Source organism: Callorhinus ursinus, unplaced genomic scaffold (assembly GCF_003265705.2).
Source record: "Callorhinus ursinus isolate GAN/ISIS: 27379988/994484 unplaced genomic scaffold, GSC_fseal_2.0 scaffold41, whole genome shotgun sequence".
Classification (NCBI taxonomy): Eukaryota; Metazoa; Chordata; class Mammalia; order Carnivora; family Otariidae; genus Callorhinus; species Callorhinus ursinus.
In genome coordinates this window covers 10,072,900-10,099,190 of record NW_027397103.1, presented here as the reverse complement: position 1 = coordinate 10,099,190, position 26,291 = coordinate 10,072,900, and the positions used below count along the sequence as shown (strand labels likewise).

At 49.0% G+C, this 26,291-nt stretch overlaps 2 protein-coding genes and 1 long non-coding RNA gene across 11 annotated transcripts in view; 2 read left to right on the top strand and 1 right to left on the bottom strand.

The window, feature by feature from the left end:
- TCTN1 (tectonic family member 1) overlaps window positions 1-7,767 on the top strand; it is a 45,402-nt gene extending 37,635 nt beyond the window's left edge. The window contains exons 16-17 of one of the 3 annotated variants that reach the window (XR_012374860.1): window positions 141-325; window positions 6,798-7,767. The gene's annotated coding sequence lies outside the window, so the exon portion shown is untranslated. Of the gene's footprint in view, window positions 1-140; window positions 4,036-6,797 lie in introns of those variants that run through there. The other 2 variants (XR_012374861.1, XM_073881152.1) reach the window with 2 other exon arrangements.
- HVCN1 (hydrogen voltage gated channel 1) overlaps window positions 1-23,489 on the bottom strand; it is a 34,738-nt gene extending 11,249 nt beyond the window's left edge. Inside the window, exons 1-4 of one of the 7 annotated variants that reach the window (XM_025889781.2) lie at window positions 23,306-23,489; window positions 22,717-22,796; window positions 17,895-17,934; window positions 263-311 (exon numbers count right to left, since the gene is read on the bottom strand). In XM_025889781.2, coding sequence (XP_025745566.1) covers window positions 263-292 — 30 coding nt within the window. In that variant the 5' untranslated portion in view covers window positions 293-311; window positions 17,895-17,934; window positions 22,717-22,796; window positions 23,306-23,489. The other 6 variants (XM_073881163.1, XM_025889780.2, XM_073881165.1 and 3 more) reach the window with 6 other exon arrangements.
- On the top strand, window positions 22,849-25,845 carry LOC141370644 (uncharacterized). Its single transcript, XR_012374862.1, has 5 exons — window positions 22,849-22,923; window positions 24,327-24,439; window positions 25,079-25,173; window positions 25,562-25,630; window positions 25,731-25,845. It is a non-coding gene; the product is annotated as an uncharacterized lncRNA (long non-coding RNA).
- Window positions 25,846-26,291: the final 446 nt, after the last annotated feature.

Genomic DNA, 26,291 nt, shown 5'->3' with positions numbered 1-26,291 from the left:
ACTCGGACCGCACGCTGCTCTGGCAGGGAGCAGGGCCCAGGCTGGGCCAGGCCGCGGGGGTGAAAACAGCCCTGGCCCTCAGAGCACCATGCAAGCAGGGACCGTGAGGTCACGGTGGTTTCTTGTGCTTTTATTTTTAGAATCCAGGGTCTCAGTGCCGGTGAGGCAACAGGAAACCCCAGAACCCATCAGGCCTGTCACTATGGTCTGGTTGGCAATAACCAATGAAATTGGTACCGTAGCCCAGTCACAAAATACCCACCACGTGTAAGTACCGGAAGAGCAGCCCCATGGTTCAGAGACATCACAACCTGAAAAACCGGAGGTGAGAGTTGGCGGGGCAGGGGTGTGGAAAGCCAAAAGTAAAAGTACCCAGAGTTTCACAGAAAAGTGAGGGCCGCCCCCTTCATGCCACAGATCGGTTCTTGAAATGTGAGTGGTAAATAGATTTTTCTAAGTGTACAGTGCTATTTTAAGTACACGATGGACAGTTTTTTAAAGGCAAGTGACTTCAAAGCAAAAAGCAAATAATCCTCCTTTTGCCCAACTGACCCTACCAGATATCAAATTTCCTCTAAAGTTCAATAATGAAAACTTCGGGGTATGGGTCCAAGAATGGGCAATATGATCAGTGGAACAGGAAAAAAGAGCCCAATCAGACCCATACCCCAGTAGGGAACTGGATGTGATGGTGGTGGCAGTACAGATCAATGGGAAAAGGCTGGAGAGGTCAGGACACCTGGATTTCACGACAGGAAACAAACAAAAAACATAAAAGATCCCTACCTCATACCCTACAGAGAATAAATTTCAGATGCATTAACTGTAACATATATAAACTAAAACAAAACAAAACAAAACAAAAAACTTTAAAAGTCTTAGAACAAAAGATAGGCAAGTATCTTCATAACCTTCAGGTAGGGAAAGTTTGCTTAAATAAGACACAAAACAAATGGATAGATTTGATTCATCAAAACTAAAAGCTTTTATATTTCTCTCTCTCTCTCTCTCTCTCACACACACACACACCACACAACCCTAGAAAGACACACCACAGACTGGGTGTGACACATATTTGCAATGTACTTAAAAGACATTGTTTAGTGTCCAGTATAAAGAAATAATACAAACTAAAAAAAAAAAAAAAGACAACTCCCTTGAAAACTGGGCAATGGATATTAATAGGTGGGTCACCTAAAAGGAAACCCAAATGGCAGAGACACAACCTCACTAGGACTCAGGAAAATGTGAATGGCAAGAATTCTAAAGTCTGCAATAGCAAATGTTGGCAAAGATGCGAAGCAGTGGGGGCTCTTGAACACTGAACATAGGAATTGACGATGGCACCACCATTTTGGGAAACAATCTGGCACTGTTTTGTCAAGTTGAAGCTGTGCATATCTTTCTTAATAATCTAGTGATTCCATCCCTAGAAAGGCTCCACAGAGAAACACTGCTACATGTGCTCAGATCAGTAGCTTGTTCAGGAATGATCACTGAAAATGTTCACCTAAATGATGGGAGATAGAGGAAGGAGCCTTCTCTCTTCACGTGATGGAATGCTAGACAGCAGTTAAAATGAACTGCATTACTCTATGTCACTGATGACATCCACAGGTACCCACTTGGCAGCAGTGAACACAGTAGGTCACTCCTGCCCTCACTGGCTTCTGGGATTCCATACTCTCCTGGTTTTCCTCCCACCTCGATGGTTACTTTTTACCAGTCTCTTGCTGGATTCCATAAGAGGAAGACCCTACATTTAAGTATTGACATGCCCAGGGCTTAGGTGTCTCTTCTCCATACTTAGTTCCTAGGGGTTCTCATTCAGCAGCATAGCTTTAAAAGTCATCTGTACATGGATTATACAGAAACACTATCTCCAATCCCAATCTCAACTAAGCACATCCACCCTTAGTTACCTAAAAGTTATCTTATACCTAGCATGTTCAAAGCAGACTTATTCATTTGCCACCCAAAATGTCCCCATCTCAGTTTAGGGCATTTCATTTGTCTAGTTCCTTAGGCCAATAACTTTGGCATCATTCTTTAAATGTCTTTCTCCTCATTCAATACTGACCTAGCAGTAAGTTTTTTTGGCCCTCCCTGTAAACTACTTTCCAAGTAAGACCACTTCTCCCCATCATTTCCTGCTATCTCTTGCCTGGATTGCTACAGCAGCCTCCCTACCTCCTCCCAATATCCATTCTTCATCCGGCAACTCGAAAGAACTTTCTCAAATATAAATGAGATCACGTCATGCCCATCCTTAAAACTTCCACATTATTTTTTTTTTCAGCACCCTCATGCCTTCTTTCTGGAAATGGCTTCTCCCAGACATCTGCATGGTTCACACCTTCACTTGGGTCAGGCTTCCACTCAAATATCATCTCTGCTGAGACCTGGTTTGGTTGCCCTTCCCCAGTCACACTGCATCCACTTACCCTGCTTCATTTTTCTTTTCTTTTCTTATTTTTAAGTAATCTCTAGACCCAATATGGAGCTCAAACTCACAACCCTGAGATCAAGAGTCTCATGCTCTACTGACTGAGCCAGTCAGGTGCCCCTCATTCTTCTTTATTGCACTTATTGGTGACATTATATATGAATTGTTTATCTGTTTATTATCTGCCTATATCCCCGCCCCCAGACTCTAAGCTCCACGAGAGTGGAACTTTTTCCATCTTGTTTAAATTGCCTACCCAGTGTCTTGTACTTAATACACACTCAAAAACACCCAAATATCTAAGTGACTAAATGAATACATAAATGTGGATAGGTCTTTACAAATATGTTGGGGGCACCTGACGGGTCATGAGATCAAGCCCCACATCAGGCTTTGCACTCAGTGGGGAGTCTACTTAAAGATTCTATCCCTCTGCCCCTCCCTGTGCACATGCACACATGTTCTCTCTCTTTCAAATAAATAAATCTTTTATTTTTTTATTATTTTTTAAAGATTTTATTTATTCATTTGCGAGAGAGACAGAGAGGGAACAAAGCAGGGGGAGAGGCAGAGGGAGAGGGAGAAGCAGGCTCCCCACTGAGCAAGGAGCCCGATGAGGGACTCGATCCTAGGACCCTGGGATCATGACCTGAGCCTAAGGTAGACGCTTAACCATCTGAGCCACCCAGGCACCCATAAATAAATCTTTTAGAAAAATTAAAAATATGTTGAGTTTAAAAGGAAGATATAGAAGAATATGAATATAATACCACTTAAGTAAAAATTTAAAGATACATGCAAAATATTACTACATGCTGTTTTGGGAATGTGTAAAATGGAAGTGTAAACATACAAAAGAAGGGGATTTCTGCTTCTGGTCATGACAGAGTAACTGGTAGCAGATTAGTCCTCTTGCCATAAAAAAGCAAAACAAAACAAAAAACTATAGAACTGGATAAAATGCATGAAATTTACAGTGGTCCCTGAGAGAAGAGAAACAGATGCGGTGAGCCCCCACACTCACCCTGGCTTTCTGCCTAGAGGTACTTTCTGGACTATGGCAGCAAGGCTATTGAGCCTCTCTCCCTCAAGAATTTGCATGGCAAAGTACCTGAGAAAAGGAAGCTCTGCAGAGAAGGAACTCCAAAAATCCACCTTTGGCTGAATTCTAAACAGCCAGAGATGACACAAGGCTGGGTTAGGAGATGTATGAGTTCCAAACATCCAGAATAGAGATGTCTTGTTAAACACTCTGAGCATTCAGTCGAAATTCCAGAAAGGTCATGCCTTATTAGTAGACATAATCTAGCCCTATAGTAAGAACTACCTTAGACCTGTCCCAAATACACTTGGGAGGGGGCTGGGGGGATGGGTGAGCCTGGTGGTGGGTATTAAGGAGGGCACGTACTGAATGGAGCACTGGGTGTTATACGCAAGCAATGAATCATGGAACACTACATCAAAAACTACTATTGTAATGTATGGTGACTAACATAATAAAATAAAAAAAGAAATGTCAAAAAAAAAAAAAAAAGCCTTGAAAAGATCAAGCAGATCCCCAGGTAAATTGACTGCCTGTTGGAACAAAACTCAAATTCCAGTAGGGAGGACAACAAAATACACTCAACAGTGTAGCATTTATAAATGTATAGCATACAATAAAAAATTACTAGACAGATAAAGCAGAAAAACTTGGCCCATAACCACTGGAAACACTAGCTTACCAAAATGGACAGAGATAATAGAACTGGCCAACAAAGACTTGTAAATAGCTATTAGAAATATGTTCAAGGATTTCAAAGAAAATATGAGCTTAATGAGAGAACAAATAGAGAATCTTAATAGAGAAATGGAAACTGTAAAAAAGAAAAAAAATCCAAATGGGCTCAAAGCTGATTAGATGCTGCAGTACAAAAGATCAGTGAATTTAAAGACAGAGCACTCATCAAGTGGAAACATGGTGAGAAAAAAGGCAGGGAAAAAAAACCCAGAGCCTTAGGGACAATATCAAGTGGTCTAATGTACACGTACCTAGGATACCAAAAGATGAGAGAGAGATTGGGGCAGAAAAATTTAGAGAAATAATGGACTTTAAAAATTTCAAAATCCGATGGAAAAATATAAACATGTAGATCCAAGAAGCTCAGTGAACACCAGGGAGGACGAAATTAAAACGAATGGACTAGAAAGAGACACCAAATTCATCATGGTGGTTGCCCTTAGGGAGGGGTAAGGGCCAAAGACGGAAGGAGTCAGAAAGCACTTGAATGCTATCTGAAAAACATCTTTTTAAATCACACAAAGATTTGAGGAAAATAGGACAAAATGTTAATAGCTGTCAATTTAGGATGATTATATAAGTACTTGGTAATGTTTGTATTCTTTTTTTTATTAGGATTTTATTTATTTGAGAGAGCGAGCGAGCAAGAGGAGGGGGGCAGAGGGAGAGGAGAGGGAGAAGCAGACCCCCCATTGAGCAGAGACCCCCCCCCCGACATGGGGCTCGATCCCAGGACACTGAGATCATGACCTGAGCCAAAGGCAGATGCTTAACTGACTGAGCCACCCAGGTGCCCCAGTATTTGTATTCTTCTATATTTTTACACTTTTCAAGTAAAATAAAATGATCTCTCTCCAACACACACCTTTGATGCATACTCAGACCTTTTTCATAATAGGTTTCACAAGCTCAGGAAAGGTTAGAGTCCAAAGAGATTACCTGGTCTGATCTCCCCACTATTTCGGAGATGGGAGCACTTCGGAGATGGGCAGCCAGGGCTTCCTCAAGGTCTCTGTGCACTTGGAAGTAGAGAACTCAAACTCTTTTGCCCTCAGTCCACTGTCCTTTCATCTACGAAGCCTTGTACATGTCCAAGCTCCCAATTTGGACAAAGTATATCACCTCTCTCAGAAGCCTCCCTGAACCCCAACATTTTGTTAAGTGCGCTGGGGAAGTCCCCACTCCAAAGACTGCAGGTTGAGGCTGGAAGTGATGAGTGTGGAGGGGGCGGTGCTCCAAATGCTCCATCCAAGAATCCCATAGTTTGGATTCCAGATGGCCTCCTCTGCCTCATCTTCCATATAGTTCGAGTGCCTTAGGAGCTCCCAATTTGAGGCTTCCTCAGATACTAAGAGGTTCAAGGAGAGCTTATGACCACGGCATAACCTCCTGAGAGTGAACCTTCTGGTTCTTTCTGCATCCATGATCCTGGAGCCTGTCTGGCTTTCCTCTCCCCACATAAGCTATTCATTTCTTCCTCTTCTACCACTCCAGTCCAAGCCTTCATCCTGTCACCCCAAAGACTGCAACGGCCTCGGGGGGCCTGGGTGGCTCAGTCAGTTAAACGTCTGTCTTCAGCTCAGGTCATGATCCCAGCGTCCTGGGATCAAGCCCCGCATTAGGAGCCTGCCTCTCCCTCTCCTGCTCCCCCTACTTGTGTGCTCTCCCCCCCACCCCCGTCAAATAAATAAATACAATCTTTATTAAAAAAAAAAAAAAAGACTGCAACAGCCTCCTTGTGGATTTCTCTCCCTGGACCCGGTTCTTACGTGCATTCTCTAACCAGGAGCCCAAGCAGGCCTAATAAACCCTCACGCCTGATCGTAGCACCTGATCATACCACTGCCCCCTGATTTTTGGATAAAAATCCAAGATCCTTCCTATGATGAACATGGCCCTGTGGGATCTGGCCTTATCTCCTTCCCCATGACCTGCTCACCACACTCCAGCCACACTGCTTGCCCTTCTGTCCCTCCAAGCTCTGCATTCTCCCCAGGCCCAGGATTCACACAGGCTCTTCCCTCAACCTGGACTACTCTTCTTCCAACTCTGAGCTTGGCTCACTTTCACTCAGGCTTGAAGCCTCAGCTGACATGACCCTTCCTCAGAGAGGCCCTCCTTAACCCCTAAAATCTAAATCAGACCCCTTCTCAATTTTATAACCTATCTTTTTCTAGTTTCTAATCAGAATTTTTTTGTGTGTGGCCATTTATTTATTACTCCTCTTTCCACACTAGCAGTTAAGTTCCATGAAAGCAAGGCCTGTGTCCCCACCGTCTCATGGGACACCTGACCTAGAGCAAAAGCCCATCAAGCATCCGCCGGCTGAAGGCAGTGGTACCCTGTCTCCCATGCTGGGCGGCAGCTTATCTCAGGCTGGACCCTCCCCTGCTAGGCTCCCAGGGTTGACCAAGGGCCAGGTCTGCAGCTATGGTAAAGCCCTCTGAGCAGCTCCTGGCCATAATTTTCCCCCTAAAACACTTTACCTGGCAGATGGAAACTTCCAGTGCTAGTTCTCAGCATGGTGGGAGCCTTTGGGTGCTTTGCAAAAACCACATTTATATTTTGCAGGAGAGGAAACTTCTCTTTCTGAAACCATCGACCAGTAAAAAGCAACTTTCAGTAATCTGGGATGAAAATATTTACGGCACCCAGAGGAGCAGAAAACAACTCTGGTTTTAAGTCAAGACTAGGACATACCAAGAGCAGAGAAGTTTCAGAAAAGGTCAAAGATATAGCTGATCATGAAAATGTTGTGGGCCTTGGCAACCTCACCACCCACTTTGGGCTCTCGGGTCCCACACCCCTGCCTGGGCGGGTGGGAGGACTGACTCAGTAGCTACACAGAGCACCACCCTCAGTGCCTGGCCTGGAACAGCCCCCCTACAAGTGCCCGCTGTTCTTCAGCAACACAAACTCTCATTTCCACTCCTCTGCTTACCAGCCCGCTGCCTGCCTCTGCAACCCCCTGACTCTTCAGTCCCATCAACCGATAGAGTCCCTTTGGGGCCTGAGCTAGATTGAGGAGTTGTTTCTGTCACTTGCAACCCCCAGAATCGAGACCAATAGAGTCCCTGGCACTGGACACCCCCCATCTCCATGTCCCCCGCACTAACCTTCACTGTCCCACTACACCCTGACCCCTGTCTTTCCAGGATCACCTTTCAGTCTCAAAGCCCACAATGGGGTTCCCACGCTGACTGTCCTGCTTCCACTTACTGTTGACTTGGTTCCGTTGGACCATCTCGCCTCTTGATTTCTCTCCCATCTCCAGCCAACCTCCTCAGCCTCCATGTCCCTGCCCCCGTGCCACTGGAAGTCCCCTACACCCCAATCCTGACCCTGTGCTCATGCAGGGCAACTCTCCCCACTTTGGTGGTCTCAGCACACCTGTGTTCTCAACACTGAGAACATGTGCAAATCAGTCTCATGTGCAAATCAGTCTCTAGCCTGAAGTCTGGTATCCTGCCAGGTCATTAGTTTTGCTAGGACCCAAACTCAATCAATTTCTTCCCCGCAGATCCACTCTTTTTTTTTTTTTTTTTTTTTTTAAGATGATTTTATTATATGTCAGAGGCAGAAGCAGGCTCCCCGCTGAGCAAGGAGCCTGGTGCGGGACTTGATCTCAGGACCCCGGGATCATGACCCGAGCCGAAGGCAGATCCCTAACAGACCGAGCCACCCAGGCGCCCCTCCCCATCCCATATCCACTCTTCCGTCCGTGTTTCCCTAGCATCACATCAACCCTGCTGCCCCAAGCCAAGAGCCAAAGGTCAAAGGTCATCCTGGGCTCCTCTCTCTCCCTCAAGGCTTGTCAATCTAACCTCCTAGACATGGCTGTTCCCGCTGCCCCTTCTCTTCTCTTCTCCCTCGTAAGCTGCCAGCACCTCCTGCCTGGATGCCTGCACTGGCCTCCTTCCTCACCTGGCCTCCTGCCTCGTCCTTTCTCCACACAGCAGGGGCCAGGGTCCCCTTTCTGCAGTGACCACGGGGCTGTGTCCCTGCTCTCACCTGCCCCCTCCCCCAGGATCTTTAGCCTCCCACCCCAGCCCCTGCCAATCACTGCCCTCAGGACAAAGGCAAAGTTCTCTTGGTCTCCCCAGGCCCTGGTCTCCTCCCCAGGCCCCCTGCCTCTGCCACACCCCAGCCACACCCAGTGCCTCATGGTTCTAGAATAAACCTCACTCCCTCTTGCTTTAGGACTCTGCACACCTGCACCCACTGGCTGGTAGATCTTTTGCCTTTTGCACGCTATTGCTCTTTCAGATCTTACAGACATCTAGATTCTACCTCCCCGGGGAGGCCTTCCTTAGCCGCCACCTGCTGGGTGAGCCTCCTTCCTCTATTTCCCTGTCTTGCCACTTCCTAAGGAGTGCTGGGGCATCTCGGTACTGTCTGTCTCCTGCTCTGGTCTGTGAATCCTGGGAGGGCAGGGACTGGCTCATCCCTCAGTCACACGGAGAGGGTAGATAACTATTTAATAAGTGAATGAACAGCAAAGCGCAAGAGCTACCCCTCAAAGGTAAATGGATCGCCTGCTTCTTTTTTACACATGACAAGTATTGGACCAGAAAGATTACTACCTGGGAGAGAGGGGGGGCAGAAATGAGAAAAACAGACCTCGGAGAGAGAGAAAAAAATGTTCTTGTGAACATCTCTTTTTACAGGCTCGGTCAGAAGCTGCCATCTGTAGGAGGGGAAAAGCCCCTATTTTGTGGTCATCCAACAATCACAGAAAAAAGTACTTTTAAAGAAATTCGGCAGACTCCTGATGTCCCTTAAGTCCCCATTTGTCTGCTCCCTCCCAGAGCTTACTTCTGGGGACCTGATTTGCTTATCATTCAACATCTCCTGCCTCAAACTCCAGGAAGACACAAGAGCAGTGACATCTCTTATTACTGATTGTTTATTTGGTTATTTGTTTTATTGTATTAACGTACCACTAAAGTTCCTTAAATGCACGAAATAATTTTATTCCTAACAACCCCCTAAGGTTGAGGCCATCATTTTGGGGCTTGGTGAGGCAGGTGGCTTGTCCCAAGTCACGCCCTTGGAAAATGGCAGTGCCAGGATCTGCTCCCGGGCTGTTTTGACTTGGAGCCCATGTTTCAGAACACATGGCTGAGAGAAAGCCACGCAGCCAGGGGCTGAAGATCTGCCTTCTAGGGCAGTATTGTGGGTTGAACTGTGGCTGCTCCCAAATTCATGTCCGCGTGGAACCTCAGAATATGACCTTGCTTGGAATATGGGTCTTTGCAGGTGTAACTAGTTAAAAGGTCTTGAGATGAGATCATCCGAATTTAGGGTGGGCCCTAAATCCAACGACTGATGTCCTTATAAGGAGGGGACCATGTGTGGATGGAGGCAGAGACTGGAGTGCATCTACAAGCCAAGGATGCCAAAGATTGCCAGCAACCACCAGAAGCTGGGAGAAGGGACAGAACAGATGCTCCCTCAAAGCTTCCAGAAGGATCCAGCCCTGCCAAAACCTTGATTTTAGACTTCAAGCCTTCAGAACTGACAGAATACATTTCTGTTGTTTTAAGCCACCTGGTTCGTGGTTATTCATTATAGCAGCTCTGAGAAGCTAAGGCAGAGAGTATGCGCCCGAAGTCAGCCTATGACGGGTGGCCACGGGGGGCCTGCTCCCTCCTTTTATCTTTGTGGGTCACACATCCATACTGCACTCTGGGGAGAAAGTAGGCTCCTTCAGAGGTCGCAAAACCATTGGGAAAAGCCTGTTTCTTTTCTTTTCTTTTCTAAGATTTTGTTTATTTGAGAGAGAGAGAGAGAGTGAGAGCAGGAACACAAGCAGGGGGAGTGGCAGAGGGAGAAGCAGACTCCCAAGAAGCAGGGAGCCCGATGTGGGACTCTATCCCAGGACCCTGGGATCATGACCTGAGCCGAAGGCAGACGCTTAACGGACAGCTACCCAGGTGCCCTGGGAAAAGCCCGTTTCTGCCACCAATCCTAGGAAAAACTGCTTCCTTTTGCTCACAGCTTACAGGCCACCTCCACCCACTTCTGCTCTCGCTTGATGCTTGTAACAATCCCGAGAGGTAGACAGGCAGGCTCCCCACCCCACAGAAGGGGAAACTGAGGAGCAGGGAGGAAAGACCAACTGCCCAAAGTCACATAGTGTGGCAGGATGACAGAGGCTAAGGAAGGGGGCTTGTAAATGGGTATATTCTTCTTAGGAGAGCAATGGGACAGTTTCTTTCATCTTTTGAAAAAATGTTTGGGGCCGCCTGGGTGGTTCAGTTGGTTAAGTGTCCGCCTCCGGCTCAGGTCATGCTCCTGGGGTCCTAGGATCGAGCTTCACATGGGACTCCCTGCTCCTCAGGGAGCCTGCTTCTCCCTCTGCCTGCCACTCCCCCTGCTTGTGTGCACGCTATCAAATAAATGAATAAAATCTTAAAAAAAAGAAAAAAGAAAAAAATGTTTGAGTCTCTCCAATGTGCCAGGCATGGGAGCAAAGAAGGGGGTCAGCCTTAACCAGTTTCTGTCAAAATTTGAAGTGTCCCTATCATTTGACCTGACAAGGGACTCACACATAAGCACATGGATGCTCCCTAGAGTCCTGCTACAACAACCCAAACCTGGAAATGACCTCAAAGTCCATCATGACATACACTGTGCGGACGCACACTAGACAACACTAGGCAGCTATTCAGAAGACAGTCAGCCGGTGTACCCGTAGGCGTGGGCACAGAAGGGTGTCCTTGATGTATATGAACTCTAAGTGAAAACCAGCATGTCATGGACCAGATTGCATCATATAATGCCATCTTTGTTAACAACAGACAAAATCGGGGCACCTCGGTGGCTCAGTCGGTTAGGCATCTGACTCTTGGTTTCAGCTCAGGTCATGGTCTCGGGGTCCTGGGATCGAGCTCCGTGTCGGGCTCTGCGCTTGGCATGGAGTCTGCTGGAGATTCTCTCTTGTTCTCTCTCCCTCTCCCGCTGCTCCTCCCCCTGTTCTCTAAAATAAAATCTTTAAAAAAGCAGACAAAAATCAATAACCCAAACCAAATGGTTCCCTCTGGAAGGGAGTGGGGTTGGGTTGGAGGGTGAAGAGAAACTTTCAAATTTTATTCTATTAGATTCAACCGTAAGAAATAGCCATTTTTGGAGGGGGATCCTGCCTACAGAGAATTGAATGGTGAATGAAGTATTTGGGGGTCAGGCAGGAAGGAGAATGAACCAATATACATTATTGGAATCCCTGGATCAGAAAACCAAAACAATGGAACAGAAGAGATACCTAAAAACAAAGAAACATAAGTGGTAGAACCAGCACATGAACTCAAGTCTAGCAGCTTTGTTCTTTCTATAACGCTCCGCAATGAGGGGAAAATATGGCAGAAAAGCTGATGTTGCGAAGCAACAGCAGAGGATTTTGTGAAAGGTAGGATCAAGGTTCTGAGGTGCAATCTGCCCTCCCGTGGCAGATGGGGAAACTGAGACCCTACAACAAGGCAAATGCCTCCAGTCAGCAGACACTCCTGGACCTGTGCCTGGGTCTCTTGTCTTCCAGGCCGGGGCACTTAAAACATCCTCAGAGGAGCTGTCCCTTGGCGCCAACTTTCCCTCCTCCTCCCCCTACGGCCTACTCATCACGAAGCCCCGTACCACCTACTTCTCCCAACCTCTGCCACCCGCCCCGGCCTCACCTCCACCTCCCAAAATCTAATCCTGTCACTCCCTGAGCAGAACAGGCTTGAGGCTGCTGTCCTTTGAAAGGCCTGCTTGGCCCTTGGCTAGCATCTGGAAAGTTCCACCACTCCCTGATATGAACGGCTCACGGCGCCTAGACTGTGTCCACAACGGGGCTGATGTTGAATACTTGCTTTCCTTTGGGGAGTCTGGAATTCTGCAAGTGCTGGACAGAAGGGGCCCCTGTGACCAGCCCCCAGCAGAAACCGCGGGCACAGCGTCTCTCCCAGGTTTTGCAGTGGACACTGGACCCACACGGTCACCACTCGCTCCTGGAGGAACTGAGTGAGTCCTGTGTTTGAGACTGTCACCCACCATCAGGGCCCTTCTTGCCCGGCAGCCTGCTGTTGCCTGCTGAACACAGCCTGGATGGTGGAATGACCCCCCCCCCCCCCCAGCAAACCTCTCCTCTGTGGGGGAGGCAGGGCGACTTCCAGCAGCAAGGTGACCTACCCCAGTGCCGCCTCCCCCTGCCAGCCCCCCGGGGATGTGTGTTCTGAGGAATGCCTATTTTTAAAATCAGGGAAGTCTTTAAATAAGCGTGGCAGCTTTTCCTTCTCTAGGGTGGGGAGGAAGTCTGAGGTTGACAAAAACAACCATCGCTGGTGGGGGACTGCTGCTTACAGGCTGAGGAACCCGACCGGGAGGCCGAGGCTCCCCCCAGAGATGCGGCAACATTTCCCTCCTCTTCCTGCGGGGTCAGGATCCCTCCTGTCTTCATGAGAGTCATCTGCCAACCCGGGGAGGCGAGAGGATGGCGAGGCTGGCTGGAGATGATGAGGGGAAAGAACATCCCATAGCAGGAGCCGTAGTGTTAACTACCCCCGCCCCCCAGCACCTGCCACTTCTGAGCTCCTTACAAAGCCCTCAGGTGACACATTGCAACACACTGTTTGGCCTCAGGAGAAGGGGACTGAAACATTCCCATTTACAGGAGAGGCCCAACAATCTGCCCCAGGGCTCACGGCCAGGGAGAAGCAGAGCTCTGATTAGGAGGCAGGCTGTCTGGCCCAGAGCCCCCTCCTCTTGCAAGGACCCCTTTGACCACCACCCTGGATGGGCCGGGCTCCCCGCTGTGAGGAGCTCAGCGCTGTGCAGGGAGCTCAGCCCAGTGTTACTCCATAAGAAAAACACACTTTAAACCTGCCTTTTCATACACACTGACATACGTGTGTTCTACAACCAAAGTTTCTAAGTGTGAGCCCTCTTGTGGCTTCCATTTTTATTCTATTTCATCGCTTACGACCGATAGCAGCCCACTAATGGATTTCAGGAGTCACCAGTGAGCTGAGTTTGAAAGAGGCATGGGGAGGATGCACCCAGTCTATGTCCCTGGGGTCGGGAGATGACCGCCAGAGAGGACGCAGCCCTGTCCAACGTATGTGACATCAGCCATGTTAGCTGGGAAGCATAAGTCACATTATTTTATTATGAAAGCATAAAGAAAATGAAAACATAGCAAGAAAAAAAACCCAGTTATTCAGCCAGAAACGAAGACCTGTCACCAGTGTGACCGAGTCATCCAGGCAACTCCCAGCCCCAGTGTCTTAGCAATGCTTTGGCCGGGTGGGGGGAAAAGATGGGGCGAACAGAATTCAGGATGCCCCTCTCGCCCATGGAGAGAGCAACCCGACCCAGCCACAGTCTAACCAGTGCCTCTCTGCCCTGGCTGCACTTTGGAACCACCTGCAAGCTTTTAAAAAACCCAAGGCCTGGGTCCCAGGCCCCAAGATTGTGATTCAGTTGGTCTGGGGGTGGCCTGGGTGTTGGGATCTCCCATGTGCAGCCAAAGTGGAGTACCAGCACTGTAAATAAACCTGAAGCCTCCAGACGCCTCACGAGAAATGTGCAAAGGGCTACTGCGACTTCTAAGCACACTGGCTCCCAGGTTCCCCAGATGTGGCTGGTGACACGAGATCATCCAGGGAGGAGGTCAGCTAATGGCTAAGAACCCAGCTCGGCCTCATGACCCAGCGAGCAGGCTGAGTCTTTGCTGTAGCCTGGCCCTGGCTCCGTGAGCTGTTTTTGATCCTCACAACCCAAGAGGGAGGATCATTGTTCCCATTTCACGGAAGAGGAACTCTGAGGCACAGGGAGGTGGGAAGGGCTTTCCGCAGAGCTGGCTGTGGGTAAAACAGGTCTGAAAAACTCCGCCCGTTTCTCCTACGACACCATCATTTTCCCCTCAAACACCAGGGCAGCCGGACAATTCAAAAGCTCCTAAAAGCAATTCTATTAAAACAATTTTTTAAAAAACACAATTAACTCCACAAGGGTAAATCATTCAAAGGAACTTGTCCTTTGAATCAACAGAGTCTCAGTTGCTACAGGTGGGACTGACCCAATATTCCCCAGTTCTTGCCAGCAACTTGTACTGGCCTCCGTGTCACGACAAAAAGGTTCCTGTCCCCCGCCCCTGACACACAATTGTTGTCAGTGCCCTCCCCCAAAAGTGTGTCCTCTGTGCCACATCCCAATTCTGTGCTTCTGCTGTTTCTGTGCCTTTAACCCCTCCCCCCACCCCACCAGCTCCCTGGCTTCATTCAGACCCCCCTGCACAGCCCACCCCCCACCCCTCCACCCCCATCCCCCACCCCCGTCCCCAGATTTACCTGCTGTCATTCACCCTAATGAGCAGACCTTTAACCTCCATCTATTTCTTTTAGCATTGTGAAAACTCGAGCAGAAGAAAAGAAATTCACGATGATCCCAGCACACCAGACTTCTCGACCGCCTGAGGTCTCTTTCTAATTATAATCAAAGACGGCAGACAATTTTGTATCTTACTTTTCCCACTAGTTACGTGCATCAGATTTATGCCTTCTTAAGGGCCAAGAAACTTCCTCAAGAAGTTAATGCTCTCACTATTGCATCTACTGATTACTCCTCATTTTTAGCACCTTTATCACCAATTTGAAGACCACATTTTCTCAGAATTTTCCTGAAATCTGAATGTCTCACGAATGACCGGTTTCAGCGTTCGGTCGCATTACGTCACAATAAATGGCAGCATTATTTTCTCCATGGGACAAAATAATGGCACATCTACTATCAGTGGCGCCTGATGGGCTATGAAATATGGTGCTCGCAATTAGTTTCCTTCTTACAGGTTATTTCCTTTTAAGTGAGATGACCAGGTTTGATTATGAACATTTTCATGGTTCTGGACACACACTGTTTAATTTTTGTCCAGAACAACTGTATGGGTTGATCCAGCCGCTCACTAGGTATGAGCTGGCTTCACCACAGAATAACCAGCATTGAACATTTTGGCTTTTTTGGTTTGCCTGATTTCATAGGGAACTACAAATGAAGGAAAGTAGGAATTGTTTCCATTTGCCTTTGATTAATAATCACTGGAACTCCTGGAGTTGCTCCCTCTCGGGTGGCAGGCCTTGTGCGTCCAATGCCTTACCAGGAAGGGTCACAAGTCCATGGTGAGGACTGTCGACCCCACTCATGGCCGCGGACACGGAGGCTCAGGGAGGTTCGGAAACTGGTCTGAGGCCACACAGCCCACAAGGGGCGGAGGCAGGATTTGAATGCTGGCCCTGAGCTGCTCTCACCTCCGCTCACCCCGGAGCAGGTGGTAGGCTAGCATCTCCCAGATTGGCAGGAAGTCCGCTCCAGCACTAGGCTTCTCCGGGATCAAAGTGCAGGCTCCTCAGCTGGCCTTGGTGGTGGTGGTGGTGGTGGTGGTGGTGGTGGTGGTGGTGGTGGTGGGGATGACACCCTCCTCCCACCCCCCCACCCCCACTCCCTGCTCCATGGAGCTTTACATAAGCCTGCTTCCTGGCCTTTGTTCATGCTGTTCCCACCTCTAGAAATGCCCTTTCCTTGGACCCCATGAGTTCAAATCCCAAGGCCCAGCTCAAAGGCTGCCTCTTCTGCAGAACCTTCCATGACCCTCCAAAGGAAAGGGGACTTCCTCCTCCTAACTTCAGTCCCACATTCTACATACACGCCACTGCCATTGTCGCCCCAGATTCTGGGTACTTCACTCACAAATCCCTGCCCACCCCCACCAGTGCCGGAGCCATGCCCCTGCTCCCTCCCCTCCTTGCCGGCCCTCCATGTCCTTGCTGGTATTTTTACCCACTTCCACAGGACACCGGAGAAACTTTTCCAAGTTCAGGCCTTATGGGTCTCTGCTCTGCCTGCCCACTGTTCTTAGCACCACCCCCAGAACGTTCCGCGTCCCCTGAGCTCTGCCTGGCCTTGTCTCTCCAGACTTAGCACCTCCTGGCCCCCCATCACGTTGCTCCACCCTGGCCTCCTTCAGGCCTCAGCTTCTACCTGCCTTCTGGCCTCTGCATAGGCCGCTTCCTCTGCCAAGACACCCTCTCCCTCCCCCCCCCCCACCTGGTTCCCTGCTCCGGCCCTCCAGGTGTCAGATCTGGAGGCCCTTCTGATCTCAATGGCCCCAGTGAGGGACCCACATGAACCATGGCCTCTCCTTTAAGGCTCTGCCCATGTGCACCTTCATACATTCCGTTTAGGGACTTGACAGGGGTCTGTCGCTCAGCCAGAGGAAGCCATAGGCAGGCAGGGACTAGTGCTTTGCTGCTACAGCCTGACAACAGTGGTTGGTGCCAGGACACAGCTGGTGTTGATAAACATTTGTTAGGTGCATGAATGATGGAGGGAAGGAATCCTTCCCAGCAAGCCCCTGTGATCCCCATTCCCTGCTCCCTTCCTGCCAGAGGTGAGCTCTTCGCCCTGGAGACCTATCCTGTCTTTGGGATAGACTGTGTTTGAGAAGCATACAAGGCACAATCACTAGTCAGTAATTAGGGCATGGAAGCCAGGCATCATGGGTCTGAACCTCTCACCAGCTGTGTGACCTTGGGCAAATTGCTAAACCTTGCTGTGCTTCAATTTCCCTAGCTATAAGAGGGGGAAAGAAATAATAGTACTTTTAATGCACAGGGTTGCTGTGAGGGCTAAAAAACCAAATACATCGAAAGCCCTGAGCACATGCCTGGCACAGAGTGAGTGCTCAATAGATGGTCTTCATGTTATTATTGCTACTGCTCGGCCACCATATTTCATTTAATTCAAAGACGAACATTCTCTCCAGATTCAACATTTCTGAAATCAGAACTGGTAGCATCTAGCATGGGCCCATTTTCCCCTGCCACACTGTCAACAGCCCGAAAATCAAAGTGACTCTTACAAAGAAAGGGGCATCATTATCATCCCATGACCCTGCTTCTTGGACCTGCCCTGATCACCCTGCTGCTACCCTGAGCCTCCAGCTCTACCTGCCAGGGCCCCGGAACCTCCCAGGGAACAGCAGAAATGGAAGCCAGCATTTCCTTTCTACCTTGTCCTCACCCTTCACAACAGATGTTCCCCCAAGCCCAACAAACCTGCACCCCAGATATCAAGGACAGAGTTTAACAGTTCTGCTTGGGATGATTGCATGATACAAGAGGCAAAGCATTTGCTCTGGAGTCAGGCCAGGGTGAAATCCTATTTCTGCCACTTTCTACCTGTGTGATCTTGAGCAAGTGGCTTTACCTCTCTGGGCCCAAGTGTCTTTATCTGTAAAATGGGCAGTAGGGAAAAGCCACTTGTGGACTATCAGCCTAGCAGTTTGAGACCACGGTCTCCTCACCTCTTCGTGACAAGCCTTCAGGAACAAGGATAATTTTCTCTCCCTCTTCCAGATAAGGAGACGGAGGTCTCAGCGAGGTGAAGGTCAGGGCCTCATGACACATGGTTATTAAAATGCAGAGGTGGGATTTGAAGGATCTGATTCAGGTTATTAGGCTATCTTGAGGTCTGTGAATTCCTGCTATAGTTTTCACCTTTGTGACTAAACACTTTGGTAGGGCAGAAACAGCCCAAACAGGTGTTTTCCCTTTATCCTGTTTGAAACACCAAACAGAATTGTCTTCAAGCCTGGGAAGGTCCTTTAATGCTGCTGGTCCACCAGAATTAATTTACCTTTTCATCCCAGGTGGCCATTTTCCTGTCCTCTCTGGATCTGAAAAATAAGAAAACATTTGTCTAGATCTGACATCCTGCTATCATTTGTCTTGGTATGTGCTTTGCAACACTTTGTTACCAATTATTTTTAACTTGCTTACATTAACAGTGTCTGAAAATAGCATAAAGCTCAAAGTGTATGCAGAAGGATGCATACCCTTGGTATATATCCAAAAGAATTGAAAACAGGCACTCAAATACATATACACAAATATTCATAGCCAAAAGGTGGAAATAACCCGAGTGTCCATTAGGGGGATGAATGTATAAATAAAAGATGTTCTATCCATACAATGGAATGTCATCCAGCCATAAAAAGAAACGAAGTCCTGATCCGTGCTAGAGCATGAATGAACCCCTAAAACATGACACTAAATCAAAGAAGCCACATAAAAACTTCACATATTACATGATTCCACTGATACGTAATACCCAGAATATGCAAATCCCCAGAGACAGAAAGTGGATTGGTGGTTGCCAGGGGCTGGGAGTTGGCGGGTAGGGAGTGACTGCTTAATGGATGCAGGGTTTCCTTTTGGTTTGATGTAAATGTTCTGGAACTGGATAGAAGTGGTGGTTATGTGACATTGGGAATGCACTAAATGCCACTAAACTGTTCACTAAATGTTCACGGGGTTGTAAAATGGTTAATTTCATGTTATGTGAATTTCACTCCAGTTTAAACTTAAAAAAAAAAAAGACACATAGACATACATTACAGTGTCGGGAATGCTCTGGAAAGCAGCAAAGTATCTATATGTCCACCAGTGTGGGCCTGGTTAAGTCAGTTTAGGTATATCTGAGCAGTGAGAAACTCTAGTGTTGTTAAATCTTCTTCGTATGTGGATGAGGAAGGAGGTGAACAACATAGTAAAACAAAGAAAAATTCACCTTGCAGCATAATATATACAATATGACCCCCATCTATGTGAAAAATTACATATGCATTTTAATTTTTTTTTTAAGATTTTTTTTTAATTTATTTGACAGACAGCGAGAGCAGGAACACAAGCAGGGGGAGTGGGAGAGTCTGGAGAAGCAGGCTTCCCGAGGAGCAGGGAGCCCGATGCGGGGCTCGATCCCAGGACCCTGGGACCACGACCTGAGCTGAAGGCAGATACTTAATGACTGAGCCACCCAGGCGCCCCTACATATGCATTTTTAAAAATAAGTCTGTAAGGATATAGCCAAACTCTTTACAGTGATTACTGCTGGACAAAAAGGGAGTGATCTGGGGGGCTGATTTTTGTAGGTATTTTCCTTCACTTCTGGAAGGTCTGACCTTTTACAATGAGTATGTGTTACTTCTTAAAATTTAATTTTAATGTAGGTGACATAGGCATGTACTAAAAAACTGAAACAATTCAAAAAGATATACTATGACTAGTAAGCCTCCTTTCTACCCATTCTTCCCAGAAGCAGCCACTCTTACCAGTTTCCTATTTGGCCTTCGGGGTATCCTATGCCTTCGCAAGCACATCCATATTTACTCCCTTTCTCTCTTTTAAACTTCAACAAATGTGAGTCCACACACTCTGCTCTGAACCTTGCTTACTTCCCTTTAGGGTGTGGTGGGCTCCATAATGACCCCCCCAAAGGTGCACCTGCCCTAATCCCCAGAACCCACGAATATGTCACTTTACATGGCAAAAGGGACTTTGCAGATGAAATTCGATGAAGGATCCCAAGATGGGGATTATCCAGGTGGGCCCAATGTAATCAGAAGGGTCTTTATGAGTAGAGCAGGAGAATCAGAGACAGAAGGATATGTGAGTACAGAAGCAGAAGTTATAGGGAAGGGATTACAATCCAAGGAATGTGGACAGCCTCTAAAAGTTGGAATGGAAACAGGTTCTACCCTAGAGCCTCCAAAAGGAACGCAGCCCTGCGAACACCTCAGTGTTGGCCCACCGAAATGGATTTTGGATGTCTGATCCCCAGCACTGTAAGGTAACAAATTTATGTTGATTTGAGCCATCCAATTTGTGGTAATTTGTTATAGCAGCCATCAGAGACTAATACAGTATTTCCGATTGTTCTGGATCAGTGCATCCTAGATCAAATGCACTCCTTGGAATGACTCCACAAGGTTTCCCTGTAGGAATGTGTGTAGTCCCGCTAGTGATCAGAATTTAGATTATTTCCCAAACTTTTGCTGCCCCAATGAGTAACCGTACACACCATGTGCTTTTATAATTTAAGAAAAAATTATCATTTTGAAAAAATTATTCACAAAGACTTAAAAAAAAAGTTCTTTCTCTCCTCAGTACCATGCTGCGGGCACAAGGGACTCTCAAAGGGTTTCTTGCTGGTTGACTGGCAGAACAGCTTCTGCAACCAGCAGAGTTCAGCTCAGTGTGTTCCTGTTCTAGCCCCTGGGGGCCCTCACCCTGCTCTCATGAGACAGTCTCAAGTGGAACCTTTAGCACAAGCAAAGGTGAAGGGAGCAATTAAGGTGCCCTGGAGATTTCCTTCCACAAGACAGGAAATAGAACGAGCACATTTATAGAAAAACGCCCAGCTTCACTAATTCAAGCAACAGAAAATTAAAAGATACATACATGACCTTTCCATTAAACTAGACAAAAGTGTTAAAACTCAGTGCTTGTGAGGCTGTAGGGAAACTTGCACACACTGCCAGGCATTGTTTTTCTTCAACAGCCTTCAGGTGCTAGGTGGCAAGTGCCTTCCAAACAATCATACTCTTGACTTGAACACATCAGTTTGGGAACTGTTATCTCAAATCATTTCGTAGCAAATTACAGGTACAATGTGGACAAGCTAATTTGGATATGATGGCTAGAACCTGGAAAGACCCCATAAGCCCCACTTTAGAGAACAGTGGAGGAAGGCAGTGGGCTGTTAGAAGGAATGACAATTCTGAGGTCTATGTAGAAATACAGAAAGCAGGCTGTTAAACAATGACAGGTAGAACCCTGATGGTTGTGCACACCACTGGCAACTGTAAAACATAATTGAAACATTTACTACATGCCAGGCACTGTGCTGGGTTCTGAGGGAACCCGAAGTAACGAAGAAAGAGGTCAGAACCCTGCTAGATGGATAGTTTAGCTGGGTAGACAAACAAGGAACGTAAGTAAGGTAACATCCCCCGAGCCTAAGCATGGGAAGAAAGAGAAAGAGTCATGCAGTAAGAGAGCAGGCGAGTGTGGGTCCTGTGGGTGTAGTGGTCAGGGAAGACTCCAGAAGGCAACTTGAACAGTGGTCCCTGAAATGCAAAGAGGTAAGTCACAAGAAGATGGCCGGGAAGAGCATTCTCTGGAGAAGGAAGACCATGTGCACAGGCCCTAAGAGGGCAACTCCCCTCCCCGAAACCTCAGCAAGTCCAAGGAAGAAAGAGGTCAGTGTGTCTGCAGGGAACATGTAGTGTGAGAATGGTGGCAGGAGACAAGAGTCTGATCTCATAGAGGGCTTGGGAGGCAATGCTGAAGATCTAGGGGTCAAGGGTGGTGGCAGGGAGGCCAAGAGGAGGCAAAAGATGATGGGGATGCAGAGGAATGGCCAGATGCAGAACATGCGGAGGAGTAAAAGCTGCTGTGGGCTTAGATGTGGGGGATGAGAGGAGGAGCAGGTCTTGGGGCTGTAAGAGTGTGGGCTTCCTCCTTCTTGCTTAAACCAGTGATTGCGGAGGGCTTGGGGACTGCAGAGTGGTTCTGGAATTGTGCGAGCCTCAGCCCAAAGATTTTCAAAACTCTGCTCCTACTAATCTTTCCCCCAGGGACTCAAGAGTGTGAGAAGTTGCTGCTGCCACATTTGGTCTTACTCAAGAAGCTTCCAGCTGCTGGTGGGGCTGTCCGGAAATACTGCAGATCTCAGATAGCCCTGACGGACCTGAGGTTAAAAGTGTTTGGGACAAAGGAGTGCTTTCAGAGGGGCTGGAAGGAGCTGGGGGTGTGGGTGGGGCAGAGCTCCGTAGTAACCTTGGGCCAGAGGCTGGGCTCAGCCTTTATACCAAGCATCTCACTTCATCTCAGCAATGCTGTGAGCTAAGTACCATGCTTAACCCCATGGGACAGTTAAGGGAACGGAGGTATGGAGAGGTGAAGTCCTATGGCTAAGCGTGCAAAAGCCCCTGCACCCAGCAGAGGTGCTGCCTAGAGATCTGTAAGTTCCTGTGGGGTGGCTGCACCTCTGTGTCATGGAGTTTCAACTGTCCCCAACCCACCATTCTCATTCCTCAGCACACCTTGCCCCAAGATGTGTTTATTTTTTAATTACTTTTTAAGATTTTATTTATCTATTTGACAGAGAGAGACACAGCGAGAGAGGGAACACAAGCAGGGGGAGTGGGAGAGGGAGAAGCAGGCTTCCCTTCTGAGCAGGGAGCCCGACACAGGGCTCGATCCCAGGACCCTGGGATCATGACCTGGACCGAAGGCAGACGCTTAACGACTGAGCCACCCAGGCGCCCCAAGACCTGAGAGTTTAAAAGTATTCCCAAGGATTTTTTTTTTTTTTTTTAGATTTTATTTATTTGACAGAGACACAGCGAGAGAGGGAACACAAGCAGGGGGAGCAGGAGAGGGAGAAGCAGGCTTCCCGCGGAGCAGGGAGCCCGATGCGGAGCTCCATCCCAGAAGCCCGGGACCGTACCCTGAGCCAAAGGCAGACGCGGCCCCCCAGGTGAAGGATTTGCTGCCCTTGAGGTTAAGCCACCTCCTGGGATACCCAGTACTACCTCTATCCTCACTTCTCCCCCTGCAGTCTCCCTGGGGGGGGCAGGGATGATGAATAAAAGGTTTTAGGGGTTCACACAGACCTGGGTGTAAGTTCTGGCTCTGCCTCCTTTGGCTAGGTGACCCAAGGCAAGTGGCTTGGCCCGAGATTTGGTTTCTTCACCTGTAAGAGGGAGACAAGGATGGTACTTACCTCACCTGTTGCTGCGCTCAGCGGGTGATGAAGGCACCTGTCTCCAGGTTAAGCCCGCCATACAAATGCTTCTCAACGCTCCCGTTTTCAAGGGGAGGTAACTGAGGCCAAGAGGGGCTTCCCTCCAAGACCCGTGGCACGCGGTCTCCTGTCCTGCTCCTGCACCTGACTCTAGTACGCCCTGCACAGGGCAGGGGGTCCCCGGGGGGGGGGCAGTCCGCCCGCGCTGGCGGGGCTGTTAGACGCTGGAACAGAGGGCAACGGGGGGCGGCGGCGGAGGGCCCGAGGCGGGGGTGAGGGTCCGCTCCTGGGGGGGGCTCGGGATAGGGGCGGCGCGCCAACAGCCGGGGAGCACTTACCCTGCACCCCTCCCGCCGGCGGCCACCGCAGCAACTCCGAGCTCGGCGCCCGCCCCGCCCGCCCCTTCCTCCCTGCCCCTCCCCCCGGCCCCCGCCCCGCCCCCCCGGCCGCCCTCTAACCCTGCGAGTGCTACGGTCCCGGACTCTTGCCTGTCTCAGCGCCCTTGCCCTGGCCTGTGTCCCTGTTGGTCTCTGGCTGGCCTCCTCCCCCGCCCCCCTCCCGCTCCGCAGGCCCGGGGCCTGGCCTGGGCCTCCTGGGCTCCGGCAGATGGACAAAGGTCCCGCCCGTGGGAGCCAATCGCGAATCACGAGAATCCTGGCCCCGGCTAGCCTGAGGGAAGGGGTGGGAGGAGGAAACCACTTCCTTCCTCCTGCGGGACGGAGTGGGGCGGATCCACTCCCCTCCCCACCACACACACGCTCGGGGAAGCTGGGCCTGATGTCCGGCGGCACCCGGTCCTGTTTGTTCACTTAGGGGTGGCTCTGAGTGGCTTTGCTTGTCCTCTGCACTGTATCTGCCGTGCAGAGGTTGGAGAGCGGGCAGAATGTCCTAAAGCGATGGCCAACCTTGAAGCCCGCAGGCCACCCTGGAATGGGGGGAGGAGGTCTCTGAGCTAGAGGAACGAGCCTTCCTGCCTTGAGGCTGAGCCCCGTTGCTCGGGTTGACTCCTCCTCTCCTTCCAGGCCCAGCTTCACCGTCCCTCTCCTCCTGGGGCTTCCCCAGCACTCTGCTCATGCTTCATTTCTGGCACTGTCCTGGAATCCGTTTCCGTTAGCCTCTGTCTTCCAAAAAGACCATTTGTCCCAAACCTCAGGGTGGAGGCCCTCTCCTACGCATCTCCCTGCTTCTGGTTTAGTTGGGGGCAGGAGGAGTCTCAATCCTGCCGGTTGTCTCAGTTCCCTATTGCTGCTCTAACAGGTTACCACAAACCCAGTGGCTTAACACACAAATTTGTTACCTTAGGGCTCTGGAGGTCAATAGTCTAAATGGTCTTAATAGGGCTAAAATCAAGGTGTTGGCAGGGCTTTGTTCCTTCTGGAGGCTCTGGGGGGGCGGATCCTTGCCTTTTGGAGCTGCCAGAGGTGGCCTGCATTCCTCAGCGGCTGGTGGCTTCCCTCTCACCTCTGCTTTCATCTCTAGATCTGACCCTTCTCCCTCCCTCCTGAAAAGACCCTTGCGATGACATTGCACCCACCTGGACAACCGTCTCCACAGCCTTGACTTCATTACACCCACAAAGTCCCTTTCGCCAGGTATGGTAGCATGTTCACAGGTCCTGGGGGGTAGGATGGGGACATCTTTGGGGGGCCTGTTGTCTGCCTATCACAGCGGTAACGTTTCCATTGGCTTCCACCAAGTCGGCTTTTCCCAATCCCGCCCCTCCCCCCTCCTGTAGGGCAGTAGGCTTTCTTAAAACATCTCAGTCTGGGGGAGCCTGGGTGGCTAAGTTGGTTGTGCACTGGACTCTTGATTTTGGCTCAGGTCACGATCTCAGGGTCCTGGGATCAAGCCCCATCTGTGTCTGGCTCTGTGCTCAGCGAGGAGTCTGCTAGAGGATTCTCTCTCTCCCTCTCCCCACCCCCCACGCTCACGCTCCCTCTCTTAAAAAAAAAAAAAAATCTGTCTCATCTGACTTCTCAGTCACATTTTGTTATTGCAACATTCCTACTCCAGTCCTTAAGCCATAGTCTGATCCATTTTATTTTTTTTTTAAATATTTATTTATTTGAGGGTGGGGGGAAGAGCAGAGGGCGAGAGGATCTCAGGCAGACTCTCAGTCTCACAACGCTGAGATCATGACCCGAGCAGACTTCGCCACCCAGGCACCCCTAAGTCTGGTCCATTTTAAATGTCAATCTTATATTTGACTAAAAATATCCCTCCTCTACCAGTGTCAGCTGGACAGAGTGGAGAGGATGTGTGCACTGGTCTGGTCTCTGCATCCACTCCCTCAGGAGTGGGAAGAGGTGGAGAGAACAGGTATCAGGTATCTCCTCCCCTAATTGCCCACCCTAAAGCTGCAACGCTCTTTCCGTTGGCTTTAACAATTGCTCCTGCCTGTAGTTACCAGCTTAGGGCAGACAGGTGGTGGCCTCAACAGGCCCTAAGAGGGCAAGGCTCAAGCCGTGCCCCTGGCCTGATCTTTTGGCGGACCCCTGCTGGAGGCATCTCTCATCATCCTTTCCGTGTGCTGCCTCCTTGCCCTGCCCTGCCGCGGTCCTGGGGCAGCCCGCGCCTGCCAACCTTACTGGTGCCCTGGAGACTGGGACCACCAGCAGGGACCTAGTTCCATACTTTTGAGGAATCAGGATCCTAAGAGAGCAGGTTAGCAAGTAGGGAGAATTTAGTGATGTTCTCAATATTTCTGTCCACAGAATGCCTCTACTGCTCGGTCTTCTCAGTTGGACAGGAAAAGATCTCAATTTTGTCATATCTGGCACATAGTAGGTGCTTTACATCTCTACTGAATAAATTAGTAAGTGAATATGGAGGGTAATAAGATAAGGGTGCCCACCATCACTGCTTCTGTTCAACATTGTACAGAAGACCCCAGCTAATGTGGTGAGACAAGAAAGGAAGTGAGAAGGACAAAGACTAAAAAGAGAAAATCTCTCATCTGCAGTCTATGTGATTATCTGCCTAGAAGATCCAAGAGACTCAAAGGGTCATGTTGGATGCCTGCTGTGTGGTAGGCAGGCCCTTTCCAGACACTTAATAGAAGATGAAGGAGCAGCGCCGTTCTCAGAGAGCTCCCCTGTGAGTTGGGGAGGCAAGGCTCAGGCATGTTTCTCTATGGTCCAGAGAGTCTAAGGCTGGTCATTTAGGATGGGAAAAATTACTTTATTTTCATTAACTGAAATTGAGCATTTCCTTCCATGATGAATGCAGGTAACAGCCCATACTTGTATTAGCAGGACCCACGGCTTTGTCATCAATCGAGATCACAGATGTCTTCAGATCACAAGACAGTTATTGCAGATACTTTAAAATATAGCTTATACTCACCTCTGCTTTGAAATTACTGTAGTTACTAAACCAGCCGTTAGCTCTCATATATTTATGACAATTTAAAAAATAATTCAGTAACTGCATTTCAAGATAATG